This window comes from Xiphophorus couchianus, chromosome 4 (assembly GCF_001444195.1).
Source record: "Xiphophorus couchianus chromosome 4, X_couchianus-1.0, whole genome shotgun sequence".
NCBI lineage: Eukaryota > Metazoa > Chordata > Actinopteri > Cyprinodontiformes > Poeciliidae > Xiphophorus > Xiphophorus couchianus.
In genome coordinates this window covers 29,692,987-29,712,222 of record NC_040231.1, presented here as the reverse complement: position 1 = coordinate 29,712,222, position 19,236 = coordinate 29,692,987, and the positions used below count along the sequence as shown (strand labels likewise).

Below are 19,236 nucleotides of genomic sequence, written 5' to 3'. Positions count from 1 at the left end.
AACATGAAATAACACCAGTTATGAACATGAAGGAGTTTTTATGAATGTTTAAGCTGTTGTTACGAAGCATCACTCAGCATATAATGACGCTTTCAATGCAAAGTTGAGGCTTTTAATGCACTTTTAATACAACTTTGCATTAGAAGTCATTATTTACTGAATGACACTTTGACAACAGTCAAACATTTATGACAGTGTCATGTCAGTCTCATTCACACCCCTCCAAATAAAGCTTTATCAATATTTAATTACATTTAGAAGTGATGTTATCACTTACTGCGGCATCACATGTCTGTCCACCTAGCTACATTTTAGCTTTTGTCAATTATATGTTAAAGCTTTAATAGTCGTGTAGTGAAAGGTGTTTTTCTAATCTGTGCGTTTCATCCATCCAACAACTTAGTAAGTGGCAGAATTCGTTCGGTAACAGGTTTCTAAGAGAGGAGCCGTATTTAACTGCTTCTTGTTTGGTTTTACAATCCAACAGTAGATCATGCAGCCCACATAAGTGTGTGCATGCACGCGGGCGTGGGCGTGTGCATGTGTGTGAAGTTCTTCCACAAAAGCAACTGCTGGTGCAGATTTGGAGTTTTCTCATTGTCTTCAGAGAGATGAACTGGAGGCTGTCAATCATGTGTGCACAGTGGGAGTCTCTGCCAAGGCCTCCGCTGGCTCTGCTTTAGCGATGTAGGACACACAAACCCCAATCTTCCTGGCAGACAAACAAATACACACAAAACACAGACACTGTCACACTCTGCACTCCGAATAATACCCTCTGCCAGCCTCCCTATGTTGTGAAATGGCTTTCCTCCAACCACGGCTATGTTTGTTATCCAGTCTACTCAAACACACACTCGCTCGGCACTAAGCAGACGCTGAGCCAGGCTCCCTGCCTGCAACGTAACACTGCTTGATCCTGCCTCTAAGCACACACAGACACACACTCATCCACTCCACCCTGCTGAGTGGCCGGCTGCAAGCTATCCACCTCTTGCCACCTTACCGGGGTAAGCAGTCTGTCAAAAACATCAAACCAAGCTTTACTTGAAGGTCCAATCCCCCTCACAAATCCTCTTCAGCACTTTTGAGTCTAATTGGATCTTTCTGAATCTTTTTCCGTCTAATTTCAGTGTTTCGTATCGTTTTTTTTGATGATTTCTCCATAAATGCTAGGTTGTCTGTGTTCCATTTTGACGTATACAGAACTTTCACGGTTTTGCCAGCAGTATTTACATGTCGGATTCGTTCGCCGGACTTTTGGTGCTGACAGATAATTTGTTTCGCTCGAAGGGTCTGAGTGGAACTCCAGATAAAGCTCCGATCTCAGTGGTTTTACACTTGATTAAACTTTTCTCCTGGGTTAATTTAAAGGTCCAGTGTGTAGCATGTAGTGACATCTTCACCGCAAATGGCATACATCTTACTCCCAAACTGTGGTGACCTCGGTTAATGAAGTATCATGGCCGACTCAAGTGCACATTGGGGTACATTCTCGTTCTGACGTTCCAAAGACATCCATGTTTAAATCAATGACATGCTACTCAACTTTATTTATATAGTACTTCACATGACAAAAGCAAACAGGTCATAAATGCATTAAAGATTGGAATATAAGCTGGGAAAAGAAATTGCTTGTAGAAGACAAATAAAATTTGAAATTTTGAAATGCATATAAAAGACAAATTCGGTACAGTTATTCATCAGGAAATTTTGGTAACATCTTAGGACAATACTTTTTTTATGAAGTTATTGAGAATAAGATGTTTACTGTTTTTAGCACATAGGTGATAAGAAGAAAATAAAGATTGATGATTTTCCAGGGAGCCAGAGAGGGATGCCAAACAGCATACAGATATAAACATTCTTAAAGTTATATAAATCTGATGTTTCTTAAATAAAAGGACACTGTTATTGAGATTTTCAGTCAAAAGTAAAACCAGATATCTTAATCTAGCATTCTGAGCTAAATCAGAACCATCTAGAATTAAGAACATGACATCAACAATAACATCTGACATTTTTTGGGCCAGTTCTAATTACCTTAGTTTTGGTGAGGTTAAGATGCATAACTGGACATCCAGCACTTGATGTCTTCAAGACAAGCATGTAATGTTAGCAGCAGATTAGCTTTCTTAGGCTATGTGCGAAATAAAGCTCAGTGTCATCAGCATAGAGTTGAAATAGTAGATCATATTTTCTAATATTTCCTACAGGTATCCTACAGTTTACTGAATATTAGTCCAGAACATGGTGTATACTGTGTCAAATTTAGTGAAAGTTTTGTTTTAGCTTTTTCCACTGATAAATTGTTAGGATTGTTGTTAAAAAGGATTATAGTAACTCAGAATAGGGAGTCGTCTTTCAGAGTATTTTTCGATGGCAGGTGCAGTAGGTGCTACTATCGTGTCAGATTATGGTAGACATACGTTTAAACATTTTATAAAACCATATTAGAAATATTTTTAATTAAAAATGGAATAACAAAGGGTGGTTTTAACATTTCTGTGTGTTTTATGCTAAATCAGCATAGAATATTTACAACATAAGGCCAGCAACAGTAGAAACCCTGAAAAGTAATTTAATGGGGAGGATCAGCCTCAAACTATTACTCTATTTTGTTTTTACGTGGGTTATGAGCTTTTCTTCAATTTTCATATTTATTGGAAAGGACGCACTCAGCTAGCCTGCTCTGATATAATAGATAAAAATGTACTTTTGTTTTTAAAATCTGAAAATAGAAATAAAATTTGGCTAAATTCCCTTAATTGTCAAAGCCTTTTGTTGCTCTAGACACATTTTTCTTTGTTGTAGCAGTGGTAAATGTGGCTCTTTGAATTAAGAAAAGCTGCTGACCCTGAGACGTCACAATCTTCACTGATGTTGAAAAGGTTTGGAGTTCATGCTTACAGACTGATTTCAGCAGATTTTTTGCTTCGCTACAGAAAGACTGAGGATCACACACTTATCAACTACACCGGCTGAAGGATCATAGAGTAGAAGATTGGTCAAACAAAGTTAAGCCAACTAAAAGCATCAAACTCATGGAAAGTGTCAGAAGGACGACAGCAGAGAGAGTGAAACTTAGGAATTAGAGGCGGTAATAAGCAAATTTAAAGAGACTGTCTCTTTTTCAGCCCTCCCTAAAATGATCAAGAAGCTGTTCAAAATGCTTTATGCATCTTTGACAGACTGCTGGTGTTAGATACATTTTATCATTAGCATGTTACTCATTACAATTTTGAAACTTTACTTTGTGTGCTTCCAGTTAACTTTAAATCTCATGCTGTGCTGAAATTAAACAGATTTTTGGGGGGATACATTCATTTCTTTAGTCATCATGACTGCTAAACTTAATAGGATGATAAGAAACCAGATTTTATCTCTCTTATGTTGCTCATCAAGCATTCTCCCAATGCTCTTTAAGGATTAGGAAATTGCCCGATGCCATTTAATAAAAAGTAAAAATCAGTTTCTGTTCTGTTGCCCACTCAGATAAATGTCAGGCACCCTGAGTTTCAGCTTTATTGCTTGTTGGAAGCCTGGTCTTTGTATAGCCCTCGACATGTCAGTGTTTATGAAACCGTACCTAGTTCTTTGTGGAAATGGCCAATATTTCTGTCTCTTTCCTGTTTCTGTCATGGGAATATGCAATTCAGGCAATTATGCCACCCTTTCGCTGCAACACAGCGAAGCACTGAAAAGCTGCGAAGGCAGACACAGTCCAAACAAGCAGAAATTTTTAACCATAAAAAGAAATGTCCAATGAAAAGCTTTTTGTCCAATGAAAGTTCAAAAAGTCAGTGATTACTACTGAGCTGCCATGCTGCCTCTAGCCAAACAGAAATAAAGCTCTTACACCAAACCAGTCCATCTCAATCATTGAAGGCATCACTGGACGTTCATTTACTTCAGTAATTCAATTCAAAAAGTAAACTTGTTTATTAAATGGATATTTTATTTGGTTATTTGTGTTTCATTGGCTGCTTATGTGTTCCAGCCAATGAAAAGCTAAAATTTGGTTTCTTGGTTGAGTGATAGCAAAAGGTGCAGATGGAAAAGATGCACATTCAAAATCAATAATAGCACTTTTTAAATAAATAGAGTGAAATCCTTTCAAGAGGTAAGGGGGGATTTTACGATGTGTGGACTTCAGCAGGAGTCAGAAGCCATTTTCACAAAACATTTCCATCATAAACCCACCAAGACAAGCCACCTTTAAGCTGTCTCTGGTCCTTCATAAATCACAAGTGAAGTTGTTGATATCCCACACTGCTACATTTATCAAAAAACAAGCCAGCAGTGCAGGATGGCTCTCTTTTCCCCCACACCATTCTTTTCAAAACACTAAAAATCAAAATCAAAATCAAAGTGGCAATCTTGTTGGCTGAGCAAATGCTTCAGATTTAAATGATATTTCTCAAAATCTTCTACTTTTGGCAGAAATTATTCTGGGGCTTTGGATTTTAAATCCTGTGGTTAGGTGATCACACACACTTCATCACTCCTTCGACCCACAAAGCTAACCCAGCACTCTGCAGCGCTGCCAGTGTTTGGCTCTGACTACCTTGCTTGGCAAGTAAGAAAGGAACAGATAAAGGTTGACTTCTACCCCTGTGCTGCATCTGTCTTTTCACAACAACAAAAAAATGGAGTAGGCAAAAGGCACTTTAATCCCACCTCGAAGTGTTTTTGTGAAAGCGGCTAAAGCTTCAAGAGAAATCACACAGTGTTATCCGAGACATGGGCTGCAGTCGTTGTGTTAAGCTGCTCCTAAATCAGTGACAGCGTCAGAAACATCTCACCGTGTCAAAGGAGAGAAAGGAATAGACTGTTACTGAGTGGTCCAAACTCCTCTTCTCATATGAAAGTAAATTTTTCATTTCATTCAGAAATCAAATCCTCCAGAAAGTGTGAAAGAAGACTGTAGACCAGTGGTTTCAAATTGCAGTCCAAGAGGGCCAGAGTCCCTGTAACTTTTAGATGTGTCCCTTGCCCTACACACTTGAATTAAGCCTTTATCAAGTCAAGAGGACTCCAAAGCCCTTAACACTACATTCACCCTTTCACACACACATTCACAGTGGATAGTAGCCACAGCTTCCTGGGGCTGCCATGCACCGGTGCCACCTGACCCTTTGACTGCCACAGGCAGGCAAGATGAGTGAAGTGTCTTGCCCAATGACGCAACGAAAGAGATGAATGGAGTGGGGAATGAACTGGCAACTCATCGATTGCAGGGCAAACTACCATCACCATCGTCCAGTCAAACTCTTCAGAGCTCTGCTAACAAGCTGATATTGGACCCCGTTGTGCTGATGCAGAGAGACATCTAAGAGGTTCAGGACATCGGCCCTTGAGGACTGAAGTTTGAGACCACTGCTGTAGAGGCGCAGAATCCAATTGCTTGAAGTCCAGAGTCATGACTTGGGAATCATGTCATTGGCTGGTGTTGGTCGTCAATACAGCTGTTTACTTGGGAAGTCCTTAATGCTTCCATCTGCTGACGATCTTTACAGAGATGCTGGCATTATTCCTCTGCTTGGTACCTGTCCACTTTGACAAGGGTACCAAAAGGTGGTTCAGTGACCATGGTGTTACTGTTGTTGATTAGCCTGTAAACTGGTCTGAGCTGATTTTAGAAAGTCTTTATGTGCTGTTGTCAAGAGGAAGATGAGACACCAGATCCAACAACTAAGTCAAGGACACTTGACTGCCAAAGCAACCTGGGTTGGGAGGCACTGAGTGACTTAGTCAGGAAAGAACATACACCATGTTCAGAGCAAGTAGTCCTCGACGTGGTTGTTCACGGTTTTGGTTTCATGTTTTCCCCTTCTCTCTCTCCACCACCTTTCCTGTCTGTTTGCTGTTCAATAATGGCTACAAGTGGTTAAAAATCAAAATTTCTATTACGTCTCAGCAGAAGCAAAGGTTGATCTCCATCCCATGCCTCAGTGACGCAATAATTCATGCAAAAGTAAACTTGACCAAGTACTGAGTGCAGATACTCTACAGGAAATGGATGTTTCAGTAGATGCAGTTCTTTTAAATTAAAGTCCTGAGAAACCAAATTTTGGGTTGTAATAAGCTGTGAAGCGTAGCCTCTTAACTGTCACTCTGAAAAATGTTAGTCCAAGAGGACACTGTTGGATAATCTATAACATATATATTATAGATTATAAATCTATAGATTATAAATCTATAATATATGGCATGGACTTCATTTTTGAGCTAAATTACTCATATAAGTACATTTTTTGATCTTGCTGATTTTTTTTGTATATAGTTTTGTTAATGATGCACTACAAATGTATGCCTACTTTCCGCTGGTTAGGTTTGCCTCCACTTAAGTAACACACCAGGGGCAAAAACTAAGACCTTCAAAGACCGAGGTGGACTCACATGGTCCGAATTCAGTTGACCCAAAATGAAAGCAACCTCTCTTTTTCTTCTTCATCTAAACCGAGGCTAAGCATAGATTAGAAACCTATCTGTTGTTCTCCCCCGTGGTCTGCAATACGCAGTCTATCCACATTAGTTCTGATCACTGGCTGCCTCCAGGCTTTCTCCTCTTCCACCCTTCCGTCTCTCCTTCCCTCTCTTTGTTTACCACATAGAGGTTGATTTATGTCGGCTGCACTTGGCAGAGTTGGGTGGCGTGGGCGAGATACAGCAGCTGAAGTGGAGCGAGAGAGGAGACGGCGAGGAGGGATGAAAAGAGGGAGAAGCAAAAGGCCAAATCGGAGTGATGTAGCAGGGGGAACATGGAGAGATAAGGACAGGCTGAAAGAGAAGAACTAAATGCAGAAGGCTTGGCGAGAACAGAGAGAACAGGAGGTGGGGGCGGGACGGAAAGAGGTGTGCCAGCCTCAGGTGTCTCCTGCTGATTTGTATCCTTCATGATGCGTCTCTACGTCAGAATCCAGGGTCTCTCGTTTGATTCTCATCCGTCTCATTACGTAAAATCATGTAAAACGTAAATAGAGGACGATTATTTAGAGCAAAACTTTCTCTTTTTTTCATATTGTTCAGCTAGATTGGATGTTTGTTGCACTGTAAGACAGTCGCCCTTAACATCAAAACATGATTATGAAACATCAGATCGGGATCTCAGCTTTTTTGTTTCCAGGTATTTATATCTCACTTTGTTGCACAACGTCGTGTTTCGTAGCTGAAAGCATTTTTGGAGCACGAGGGAGATGAAAGGGAGAGATCCAGTTGAAACCAGATATTTACATACACAGAGTAAAAAGATGCAAACACATTTTTTATCTCAACGTCGGAAGTTAAATCAGACCAAACTTTTTTTGTTTTATCTTAGTTAGAATTACCAAAATTATTTTTTAGAAGTTATTTTGCAGCTTTTCTCGAATTCAAAGGTTATACATACGTTTTGCTGAGCATCAGGGACAATGTCTTTTAAAATGTATGACTTGGGTCGGAGCTTTTGGGATGACGATTGATCTGAAGGAAGGAAAACGTAACATCAAGAAAGGAAAGTTGCACAGAGAGTGAATGACTGCTGTTGAATGAGATCCATTTCCACATTGATCAGCTCCTCTCAGCTCCGTGGGGAACAGTTTGATTGATACACTGCCTTGTAGATGTATTTAAACCCCTTGACCTTTTTCTCATTTTCTCACATAGCAGCTACAAGCTGCTATTCCCTCTTTTGGGATTTGATTTGACAGACCAACACAGAGCAGCACATCATCAGGAAGTGGCAGGAAAGAGAGACGTCGTTTCCAGTTATTTCGGGGTCGTTTCTTGTACTATTTTTGGATATTTCCCTGCCAGCTTTCCACATCTAGAAACCAACATGTTTGTTTGTTCTATGAAAATTGATTGGATGGAGAGCATATGTGAGCAGACTTTTTCAATACTTTACACAGATTGTCAATGTGATTCGGGGGGCTAGCATATTGTTGAGTGTTGGAAGGGGGGGCGGATGGACAGAGTATTGCAAGAAGGGGGAGGAGGTGTGACTGTACACTAACCCCCCTGGTCCTCCTAGATATGCTATTTTATTTATGTAATTATAAGTAATTTCCACTATCAGTGATGTTGTCCAAGTGTGCCATTTGGAGGCTCCAAATGGCACACTTGGACAACCCCTGTACCTCCTCAAATATAAACATGTCCAAAATGACATTTCTTTTTTGTGCTATTTTGATCAATCTTGAAATCCACGAGCAGAATACGTTATTCTGCAGATTTATTGTATTTCCCAATCCATACATTCAACACTCAATGTACATTTTCAAGAAATAAAAATGAAAAATCTGGGTGAAGCAAAATTTTTCAGTTTTTATTTTTTTGTGTTACAAACGTAATAGCTACAAACTACTTACAGTTAAAGTATTTTTGACTGCAAAAATATAAACTTTAGCTTGTCATCTTCATAAAGAGACCAGAGCTTTTGCATGTACTCCAAATTGTTCAAGCACAGCAGCTGGTTTAATTTGGGTATACCTTTTCAGACCTCATTGAAGTGAAAATTAATAATTTAATGTTCACTTCAGACTTAATGAACGTGCACATTTTTATCTTTAAAGCAAATTTATTTAACCTAAAAAGTATCTTTCCATAAACAGGGTCTTTATAGGCTTTTTTCCCCACAAGAGTCAAGCATTAGATATCCCCTGAAAACAACCATATTAAATAAAGTAACACATTTATTTAAATAATGTGTCTAAATGTGCCTAAAATAATGGCTTAAGTAATTGTTTTTTCCCAAGAGTTATTAAAACTTTTGGGGGGGGAGGGGCTAAATCCTCTTTTGGCAGAAAAATAACTTAGGTCATTATTTTAGGGTGGAGTTTGCAATACAAAACATTTCTAGCATTACTAGTGTGTGTAATTTAGCTCTTCCATTCGGTCACCGCAGCTAATAAAACATTTTGCTGTCAAATCAGACACAAAAGAAACACTCCACTCTCATTAATTCACTCTACATGCATTTATACTGTACAGGCTTTAAGCACTATAAAGCCAGATGCAGTTCAGATGATTATTGAAGCAGAAACATGGCAGTTAACTTAACTATGCATGAACATACAATACAATACTCATTACAATACTCATTTAAAAACAGTGCGTGCGTGGGCGGGGGTGGGCGTGTTTGTGTGTGTGCTGGAATGTTGCTATTTAACTTTAGTTTATTTTCCAACAATTCAGAAACAGACTGGAGAGCAGAGCAAGTTAATAATTCATGGTGGCCATGGAAACACAAATAACAAATTCCATCTGTTAAAAAGCCGCTCAGCTATTTCATTAAATGAGAAAAAAATGTTGGTTTTTTTCTCCGTGGTTCCAGTAGGTTAAAATCAGACAATTGCAGAGTCTGCATGACTCACCGTCTTTCAATAGACGCCTGCAGCACCTGTGAGGAGAATTCATCCCAGCCGCCGCTTCACGGGTTTCTAAAAGGAACCGCATAAAAATCTACAACTCTTGCTTCTCTCTCTGTGTTTCCCTGCAGCTGGTCAGCTGAGCCAGTCGGCTCATTTCTCCCTGCAGCTGCCCTACACTGTGCTGGGCCTCGGACGCAGCGCCAACTTTCTGGACCACCTCTTCGTTGGCATTCCCAGGAGGTCTGGAGAAACGGTGAGGATGTTTAAAGACACAATGGAGGCTGGGGAGCTGAGAGGGGGAAGACAAATACAGGCTGCCTAGTTGAACAGATTATCGTCTGTGATTGAGCAGAAAAAGAAAAACGTAAAGATTTTTTTAAAAAAGCTCAAAAAACATCAGATTTAAACGCCTAGGTGCAAGTTTCAATGTAACACGAAAGCTGAAGTTAAAACTCCAAATTGAGTTATTTCTGAAGAGCCTGTGTCCTTTTTGAGCGCTGCGTGCCATGCGTGTCTCTGCCACTTTATGTCTCTGCATTGAGTTCAGTGTGAGGGGGGAGAAACAGCCGCGGGGCGGCGATAACCAGAGCCAAAAAGCTGTCCAAGAAAATATCAGCTCATAGAATAATTCATGAAAACATTTAGCATTTCAAAGTCACAGGCGGAGAGCAGAAGTTTTTGTTTCCGAACTCAGCTTTTTTATGTCAAGGAGCTGGATGTTAGATTTTTTCATAAAATAATAAAAACAATCAAAACGTCTTTCTGTTTATTTATTTGCTACGCAGAGCAGAAACAGCTGAATCTATCAGAACAGTCTGAATTTTCTGCCATCATTTAAAGCTTGGTCCACATTTTCTTTTGCAGCTGTTTATGCAGAGATGTGATGCCTTGTATCAGCTGTCAGGAAATGTGTTCAAACAAGATGTCTGCTAATGAGAGCAGCTCATTAGATAATGTGAGAAAGGTGCCATGCCCACATCTTTTAAACGCTAAGTGTGTGTGTGGGGTGTGTGTGTGTGTGTGTGTGTGTGTAACAGCTGGACCCAGTTTAAATCGCAGCAACAATCCGTATGGATTTCTTTCCAGTCTTCCATTTCTGATATCAATTTATGGATTATTTTCCTAAACGCTCACATTATTTACCTTCGCTTCTTCTCCTTAATGAGCACCGGCGACGTATTTTCACTAGTCATAAGTTGTGTTTGGCCACATCTTTAGAAGAGGCATGTTTTCTGCCTCCGCCTCATTCCAGGTGTTAAAAGGTTTACTTTCGAGAGTTTAATTTGTATTTTAAAAGAAAAAAGGGTTGCAGAACTGAAATATATTTAGACACATTGAGGGAGATGGATAATACAGGAGACATGGAACGTTTTCCAGATCTAAACATGAAATTGTTTGATAACCTTTAGGGAAAATCACCGCTTTGCAGTATTTTAAGAAAGCAAAACCAAAATGATCTCATTTTATGTACTTCAAACAGAAAAGCAATAATTATTCAAAAGTCCAGTCCCCCAAACCTTTGGGGTTTGCTTTAGGGTTGAATACAGTACATCCCTGTGCTGTTTGGGAATTATCCTGACTATTAGCTAATAATGTCAGAAACAGCTAGAGATCAACCCAAACACAGAAAGCAGACTATAACGCAAGGTATTCTGGGTAAATACAACCAAAACAAACATTTTAGCGGGAGAAATGGTTCTTGGAGTTTTACTAAAGACAAAAGTGGAATTATACAACCGCTAAAATCTCACCACCCTTCACTGTTGTTTACATTTTGTGATGAAAGTACGTGTCTTCTCCTGAAGTTTTCATGTTGTTTTCTTCAGTAGCTCTAAGTTCAGCGCCACCACAGGTGAGGAGTGGAACAGGTTTTTAAAGGGTTTGGTTCATTTGACCCAATACAGTGCAAAAGCACAAATGTTGCAAGTTTGTTCCCTAATCAAAACGAGTCTTCTGAACTATCAGGTGTGAAAAGACTCAAAGTAAGAGCGTTGGTTGGCTGGCACACCTTTCGTTTCTACACCATTACTCTAGTTTTTACAGGAAGAAATGTTTCCAGATTTGTACATTTGTCCTTATGGATACATTTAGGATTTTTAAAACCTTTTTTTTTTTTGCTGTTTTTGAGACTAATTCTTTACATTGTTTATAATCAACTTATCAGTGCATTTCTGTTCAGAAGTGCCAACAATTCAATGTTGTCACATCCTTTATGACAAATCTTTAACATCTCTGGAAGCCCACGATGCATGGATGACCACTGAAGCAATCCTGCATCCTGTCGGACGATGCGCTAATGTAAAACTAATACGCTAAACAACGGCAAGCTTGTGTTGATGAAGTGTATTCATCTCCCACACTTTTCTGCTTCACTCCCATAAATGTCAACGCTCTTCAGCTCGGCTCCCTCCCCGTCGCCACATCCATCTCCGGCTCTGTTTCCTCTCCCAGTACACTTGTCGCTCTGAATATTCGGAACAACGGAGCCTTTTTTTCCCCCCCTCCCGCGTGGCACCAAGGTCTTCGTCAAGACCTTCCTTCCTCATTTAAATTGCAGATGACTCAGTCCGACAAACTCTGAAGCCGTAATGCGCCCAAAAACTCTCAGCTTAACCAGGCTGCTTTATTGTCCCTCTTTTCAGTCCCCTTTTTTTAAAATCCCTATACATTTTTAGATCGTCTCGTGTTCCTATTTTCCCTCCTCCTTACACATTCCTTCTACAAAGTGTCTTAATGAAGGCCTAAAGATGCAGTCTATTATGCAAAGTGGGCTTTTTTTCACCAGTCAGAGGGTCTGGAGAGTGGAGGGACTTCATTAAATCTACAACGTCTTTAATGAGGAAAAGCCGAGTCCCGCTGTAGAGAGGACGATGTTTATGAATCCTTTCCACTGTGCCTTCTTGATGCCTTTGTTAGGTTTAATCTGTCTGTTTATCTGCGTCCCTGATTTCTGATCTACGCAGTAATAAATATCTCCACATTTAACAGTAATAAACAGTGAACTTTTGTGACGGAAAAAATCCGTAAACTATAAAACAATTTTAAACCGTTAATGTGATGTGAAATTAATCTGTGAAAGTGGTCATTTGTATATTTTACATTTCTACGTTCAATTTATGGGATTGTTTTCATGTTTGTTTTAGGAGAAACGGTGTTGTTTTCCTCAAGTGAAAACATTTTCATCTTTGAACCGTAAACTCAACGATGATAGAGCCATCTGACCGGGAAAGAAAAATATATTTTACCAGTAATTTTAAGCTGGAACTCCGGCAACCTCAGCTGTCAGCTGTCGTTGAATCAACTTTTCTTCCACTGAACATTTAATCCAGTCTTTGCTTTCCCACCCCCTGCCTTTTGTAATTTCTCACCTATAGAAACGTTGCGATGTGACGATGACCCCGCACCCGATTCCCTACAATGGCTGCCATTGGTTTTAGCTGTCAAGTTGTCAAAATAATGCACTAAATCTTAAATATACGCATGAAATATAAAAGAAAAAGGGACCCAGTGTTTTGCTACTAATTGTCAAAACTATGACAACAACATAATAAGGTCCAAGGGTATCGCATTTCACTGGTCACTGAAAAGTTTTCATAAAACAAAAATATGAAGGGAGAGGGAAGTAGGTCCGTTTTCCTAGCTTGACGTTGACATCCTTAAGATGTGCTGCAGGATTCTGATTCTGTTCAGCTTGTAGAAAAAAAAGGAAGGCGACCCAAACACCAACTCTGTGACAGATAATCAGAGAAACGGGTGTTAAAATTAAACCCCTGCTTGATTTAAACTGCTGCTGCTGCTGCTGCTGTGCTCAGATGATCACTTATTAATCATCTCAGAGCTAACGTCAAGCATGAGAACATTATGTAACGGACTGAATGTTCTGTTCTTCGTGTGGGAAATGTTTGTGTGTTTTTAGGCGGTGAATAACGTTGAAGTGTCTGAGGACTCACTTGGTAGTAATGTCCGCTCCGTCAGCCAGTGGAGCTGTTGTCAGTCAGTTTCTACGGCTCAGAATGAGAAAAGACAAGAATAATGCGAGTGGTTTTAGAGTAATTCTTCTATTGTTTTTCTGCGTTATTCTTCCCGTTGCTGTGGCGCACTGCGCTAAATTAATAATACCTACATCTCCAGGTTTCATTTAGCTAACTGAGTTGTTCTACTGCAGCAACGTGGCTGTGGATGGCAAGTAAAGGAATAGTCTTTTTGACCTCCAGCCTTGTGCGCATGTGCAAAATTTCCAGATGTGAACAATAGCATTGAGTGTGTCTTTAACAGCAGTTTCTGTCTGCTGTGTCCCTGAGGAGGACGGTCTGTGAAACGTGCTTGAATGTCTTCCATTTTTCATCTGATCTCTGCTATCTGTTACTAGCCTCTTCCTCTGTGAGTGTTTCTCCTCCTGCTTACTTATCTTCCACCCAGGGGATTCCCTCTGCTGCTCCAAGTGGTTTACTTCACTAATCAGTCCTTGTCACTCTCACCCGTCCTGTCTGAATCTGCCTCCGTCGGCTCTCTGGTAGCGCCGCTACTTTCCCTGGCTTTGAACCAGACCGTCTCTCTCTCTCTCTGAAGATTTGGGAAGGTTTTCCTCCTCCAAACAGCCAGATCAGATCTGCTCCCAGACAGCAGCAGTGGAGGCTGACTCGCCTCCAACGTCGCCCAGCCCTCCTCCACCCCCCACTGGTCGCCACCAATGGTTGGCGCTTTCCGAGAGCTAAGCGACAACGGCTGGCGGCAGGAGTGTGCTTTTTCTCGTTTAAAAAAGCAACGCCTTCGCTGCACGCTTATTTAAAATAGCTGCGAGATATGGTTCCCGCTCTGGTGTTGAGGAATGGGGAACCACAATTAAAGAGCAGCAGCACTTCCATATTCTGCCAGACTGGATATGTTAAAGATCCCTCCAGCTCCGAGCGCGGTTATGGTCTTGGGGTCACTGATGTGATTTCCCCCGTTGCCTCTGGTTACGCTGAGCTCATAAACTGTAGCTCTGGCAACTCTTGATCCTAAACTGTCTTCATTCAGTGTTATTTCTATTATAAATGTAGATAAAAATTCTAAAATTAGAATACTACATGGACTGTAATATGACCGGATTATTTTCTAATCTGAATAAGTATGGAAATTTATTTATTTATTTTTTATCGTTAAAAAAATGAAGAGCCCATGAATGATGGGTTGAATGGGTTTGACAGCACTTTGCACCAATCTGATGGGTTTATTAGCTGTATAACATCTACAAAACTACAAGTGTCTTCATTGTTGAGCTCATTTGTGTGTTCAATAATTTAGCAGAAAAAAGGCTTTGAATTAAGATATTGATCATTTTATCAATATCATTTATCAATATAGTTTTCTATAATTAATTGCAAATTACAAATAATTATAGACTCTGCGATAAAAAACTTTTTTTTTTTAATTGCTAGTTCCAACACAAGTAAAAAGCGAATATTTGTTGTTGCAAAGACAAGTACAGAGTCCATCAAAAGAACAAATATTTCTTTTTATTTGCTCCTAGTTCTTTTTAGATCAGCGTTGTAAACTGGGTCTATGACTTTTTTTTTTTAGTGTTTACATACAAAATATGGGCTTCCAAGAAAACACACCACGATTTAAGAATCTGTAGATAATATAGAATAATATGGTCCAGAATCATATTTAGCCAAACGTCATAGATTTTGAAACAGACCTGATTACCATTAGTCCAGACATACATTTTTGTATTAAAATGTTTATAATGTAAGAAAAACAGGGAAACGTAGAAGCAGGGAGATATTCTTTTTGATTTTCTCCTAAAGTTTGAACTTTGCAGCTCACTGATGACATCGTTTTACTTTCTTTACGTTTACGATATCGACTTTAGGTCATTTAGTTGAACTTCACCAATCCTGTCCTGTTTACTGAAATCTCTTTACAAAGCGCTTCCGGCCTTTTGTTTTCTTTGCGTCTCAGACACAATTTTGGTGTTTCTGAAATAAATAAAAAAAATAGTATAGAAGTATCAAATGCAGAGGTTCAGATTATGAGTCTGTTTATAAAGCTATGCGCCGCCCGGCTGTGTCAGACGTCATGACGTTTTCTGGCCCGGTCAGTCAAACATCGCCCACACAGAGCTGCCTCTGCCATCAGTTCGCTGGAACACAATGATATTTGTTCTTTTGTCCTTTTCCTAATGCTGGGTTTGTTTGTGTGCTTACCTGGTAAATGACAGGCAATAATGGACATGAAGCTAAACTCTAAAATTTAAGACACATTTCTGATAAGAAATGCAGCCGTTTCTCCAGGTTTTAAATTTTCTGTATAATTATACCTTAATCCTCGCGCCTGCCTTAACGTGTTTCTAGTAATTACAATCTGCTGTCTCTCACCTCTCGTGTTCTTTTTTTCTCAGCTTACTCTTCTGTTGACACTGCTGCAGGGTCTCGAGAAAGTATTCACATCTTGGGTCCCTTTCCAGGTTTTGTCACATTACTAACAGAAAATACAAGGCGCTTTATTGAGATTTTACCTGATAGAGCAGAAAACATCTGAAAAATGTAAGATTGCCTTAAGCAGTAAGTAGTGGGAACTGATTAAATTTTTTAATCGAGTTAATTTGGGGTTCTGTAATTAACAGAACTGATCGCATTTTCTGTCAAAAACCATCAAACAAACAAATAAAGCAACATTTTTGATTCCAAAACTCTTTTTACTGCTAAATTATTGAATAAATAGACATATGAGCTCAACATATGTGCATTTAATCTTTTATTTCGGTTATTCAACCATCAGATCCGTGCAAATGCTGTTATAACCATTCAGCTTTCAACTGTTACAAAACTCCTGATCATTCATGAAACTTCTTTAGAAATGTGGCTTCAGTCTGCGCTGCTGCTGCTACATGATTAGCATTGAGATGCTATTTCAGGCTTGAATAGCTTCACTGACTCCTTGTAGCACAACCTGAACACACAACAGTAGTGTTTTTTTCCTCTGTCCCATCAGAGTGTCTCTCGAGGACCAGCTTTGTCGTTGGTCGCCTTGTTTGCAGATGTAGCTTGTGCATCAGAGTTACCGGCGTACCAGAAATGCTCGGGACTTTCGTATGTATAAAAAAATTAAAGCGACAAAAATGCAATTAATTTTGTCACACTATGTAATGCATTAATCACAGTTAACGATGTTAAAGTCCCAACCCTAGTTGTAACGTAGCAAAATGTGAAAAGGTCAAGGTGTTTTTCCCCGAGACGTTGGATACGCTGCCTTAGTCGCTGTCTGTAAAATATGATTGTTTTCAGATTATGAACAATCTTAAATAAATCTGGTTTTGTTCAATTGATAGACTGCCATCTTTAAGTTTATTGGCTTTCTTTCTCTCTTTTAGGAGACGAGGAAACATGAGTGGACGGCCATCATTCCCAACTCTCAGCTCATAGTCATTCCCTTCCCACACAATACTCCCCGCAGGTCAGTAACACTCACCGCAGACATAAAACATTTCAGTTGAAACATAAAAAGCACACACACACACACACACACACGTTTCTCTTGTAAACTGCTGCCACAGACACATTTAAACACTCATGCTATTCACGGTTTTATTCAAACTCCTTTAGCTTGCTGCAGACGGTGTCAGCGTTGCCTCTCAGAGGAAGACAATGCCCAGTGAGCAAACACCACAGCATCGCAGCGTGTGTGCGGGTGTTATTATGGTGCTGTTCACATGTTGTTATGAAAGCCCAGGAGGAGCTCCAGATGGCAGTTCGTCTCTGACGAACACACACACTCACATGTCTTCCTCGCCCCCCATACGTTACACGCAAGTGTAAAACCACTTAGCTGTCGAATGTTTCAAAAATGATGACATATTTCGGATCCCTCTAAATTTCAAGTTTTAGAGGGATTACTGTAGTTCTTTGATTGTTTCCTTTGTGAAAATGGGAAGGAAAAACGGCAACAATAGTTCTTCTGTGATGGCTCACAGCTGGAGCTCAATGCAGCAAGAAGAGCTCTTATTCTTTGGACACGTATTAACTCAGCCACTCTTTGGTAAAAAGTTTGTGTTCTGCCTGTGGTGTCGAAATACCAACACTTTCTCTTGGTTATAGATATAAACTGGACCAAATCGCACTTGTGTAATATTAACAGTGTTAACTTGTTCTTTTAAGATCTTGGAATGTTTGTTTTGCCATTGCGTAATAGGTTAGAGTATGGCATAGCTCTACTTTTCTGTTGACCCCAGAAATAAAAGAAAGGAGGAAATTTCAAGCTATCTCTAAACTCTGTTACTTGGGAGCACTGAGGTTTTTCCTCATGCAGCTACAATGGAGAAACAAAGGTAGACAGAACCAAAACTTGATGTGAGGGTACGCATTTTTTCAATAGCCATAAGGTACATAGCGCTCTCTGTGCTTAGCAGACTTACTCCCCTGAAACAATGTCAAGAATGTGAATGTAAAGATCACTGGAACTGGAGAAGAATCAGTTCAAGTTCCTGTGGTGTTCAGTCAAATATACCAAATCTTTTATATGCTATTTTGTCCGTTTTCATCGTAAAACCGAGTCATACAACCGACTCGTACTGCGCCATATTGGACCCCTTCAGCTGTACATCCATAGGTACAATATGGTTAGGGCGGAGCTACTGGCGTCGCATAACAACACAATCCATTGATTAGAGAAGATGAAAAACGTCTCAGTTTGTGACAAGCATGAGGGATTCTAGTGCGTCACATTTGGTGTTACACTAGTTTGACACAACATTTGGTTTTAGCCCCGCCTGGACAACGTCTAACTGGCGGTGGATACGCTCTTCTGAATATGTCAGACTATAAAACAGCGTGCCGAAACGCTCAGTGGAAATGAGGCAATAGAGTCTGACCTTTTCATCCAACATTACTGTCTCACCTCACCAATGCTCCCCTAGACAAATGGACAAATGTTCCCATAAACACACCCCAAAACCTCGTGGACAGCTACAAAGGTTCTACCAATGTCATTTTAAAGCCTTGGCATTAAGAATGAGATGTCATTCAAGGTCATGTGTGTGTCAATACTCTACACAATTTAGTCTAGATTATCCTCTCACTACCTAAACCAATGCAGTTGCATTGCAATGATGCTAAAACACAATTTGTGTCAACTAAAACAAAAACAGTGGTTCCATTTACCTGAAAAGGCTTATAGCTTTTACACTTTTACCCACCTTCACACTGTATAAAACTGTTGTTTGTACCTCCATATGCAAATCATGTGCTCTGCTATACTTTGAGAAACATTTTCACAGTTTGGAGGTGATAGTCTTATTTTGCTACAGCTTTTAATCCAACAGCAAAACATTTAAACCATAAAAAATGGTTACAAGTGTAAGTACACCAAAGATTTTGCAATAAACATAGCGGTGTGTGACATCTTCCTGTTCTTCTCTTTTTAGATGGAGCGCTAAGTTGTACCTCACTCCTAGCAACAGCGTCCTGCTGACGGCCATCGCGCTGATCGGCGTGTGCGTCTTCATCCTTGTGATTATCGGCATCCTCCACTGGAAAGAGAAGGTCGGGACACAGAAAACACTCACTCGGTGCTCTGCTGTAGTAAATGTTCACACCTTCTCGGTGAAACACCGCTTCCTGCTACATCCATTCGTTTATTGGTGAATGAGCGAGAGAGACTGGGTGAGCAGACTGGTCACAACCGGCAGCAGATGGATCTCACTGCCTGTCCTGTAGTCCTCTGGCCTCCCCACTGAGCCACACACACACAATCCTTCTCCTCTACCAGCTTCCTATCCCCGCGGGCCACAACCTGGAAGGGCGTTCAGCTGTAATTGCCTTCTTCTGTCCTTCCAGCACGGTAGATCTGCTGCTCATTACTGCCTAAATGCGCCCTCCAGGGAGTCGGTGCATGTTTTCTC

The 19,236-nt window shown here is 40.2% G+C and overlaps 1 protein-coding gene across 1 annotated transcript in view; it reads left to right on the top strand.

The window, feature by feature from the left end:
- itfg1 (integrin alpha FG-GAP repeat containing 1) overlaps nucleotides 1-19,236 on the top strand; it is a 167,348-nt gene that overhangs the window by 137,018 nt on the left and 11,094 nt on the right. The window contains exons 15-17 of the mRNA XM_028014996.1: nucleotides 9,482-9,606; nucleotides 16,711-16,793; nucleotides 18,760-18,877. Of these exons, the coding sequence (XP_027870797.1) occupies nucleotides 9,482-9,606; nucleotides 16,711-16,793; nucleotides 18,760-18,877 (326 nt within the window). The remainder of the gene's footprint in view (nucleotides 1-9,481; nucleotides 9,607-16,710; nucleotides 16,794-18,759; nucleotides 18,878-19,236) is intronic.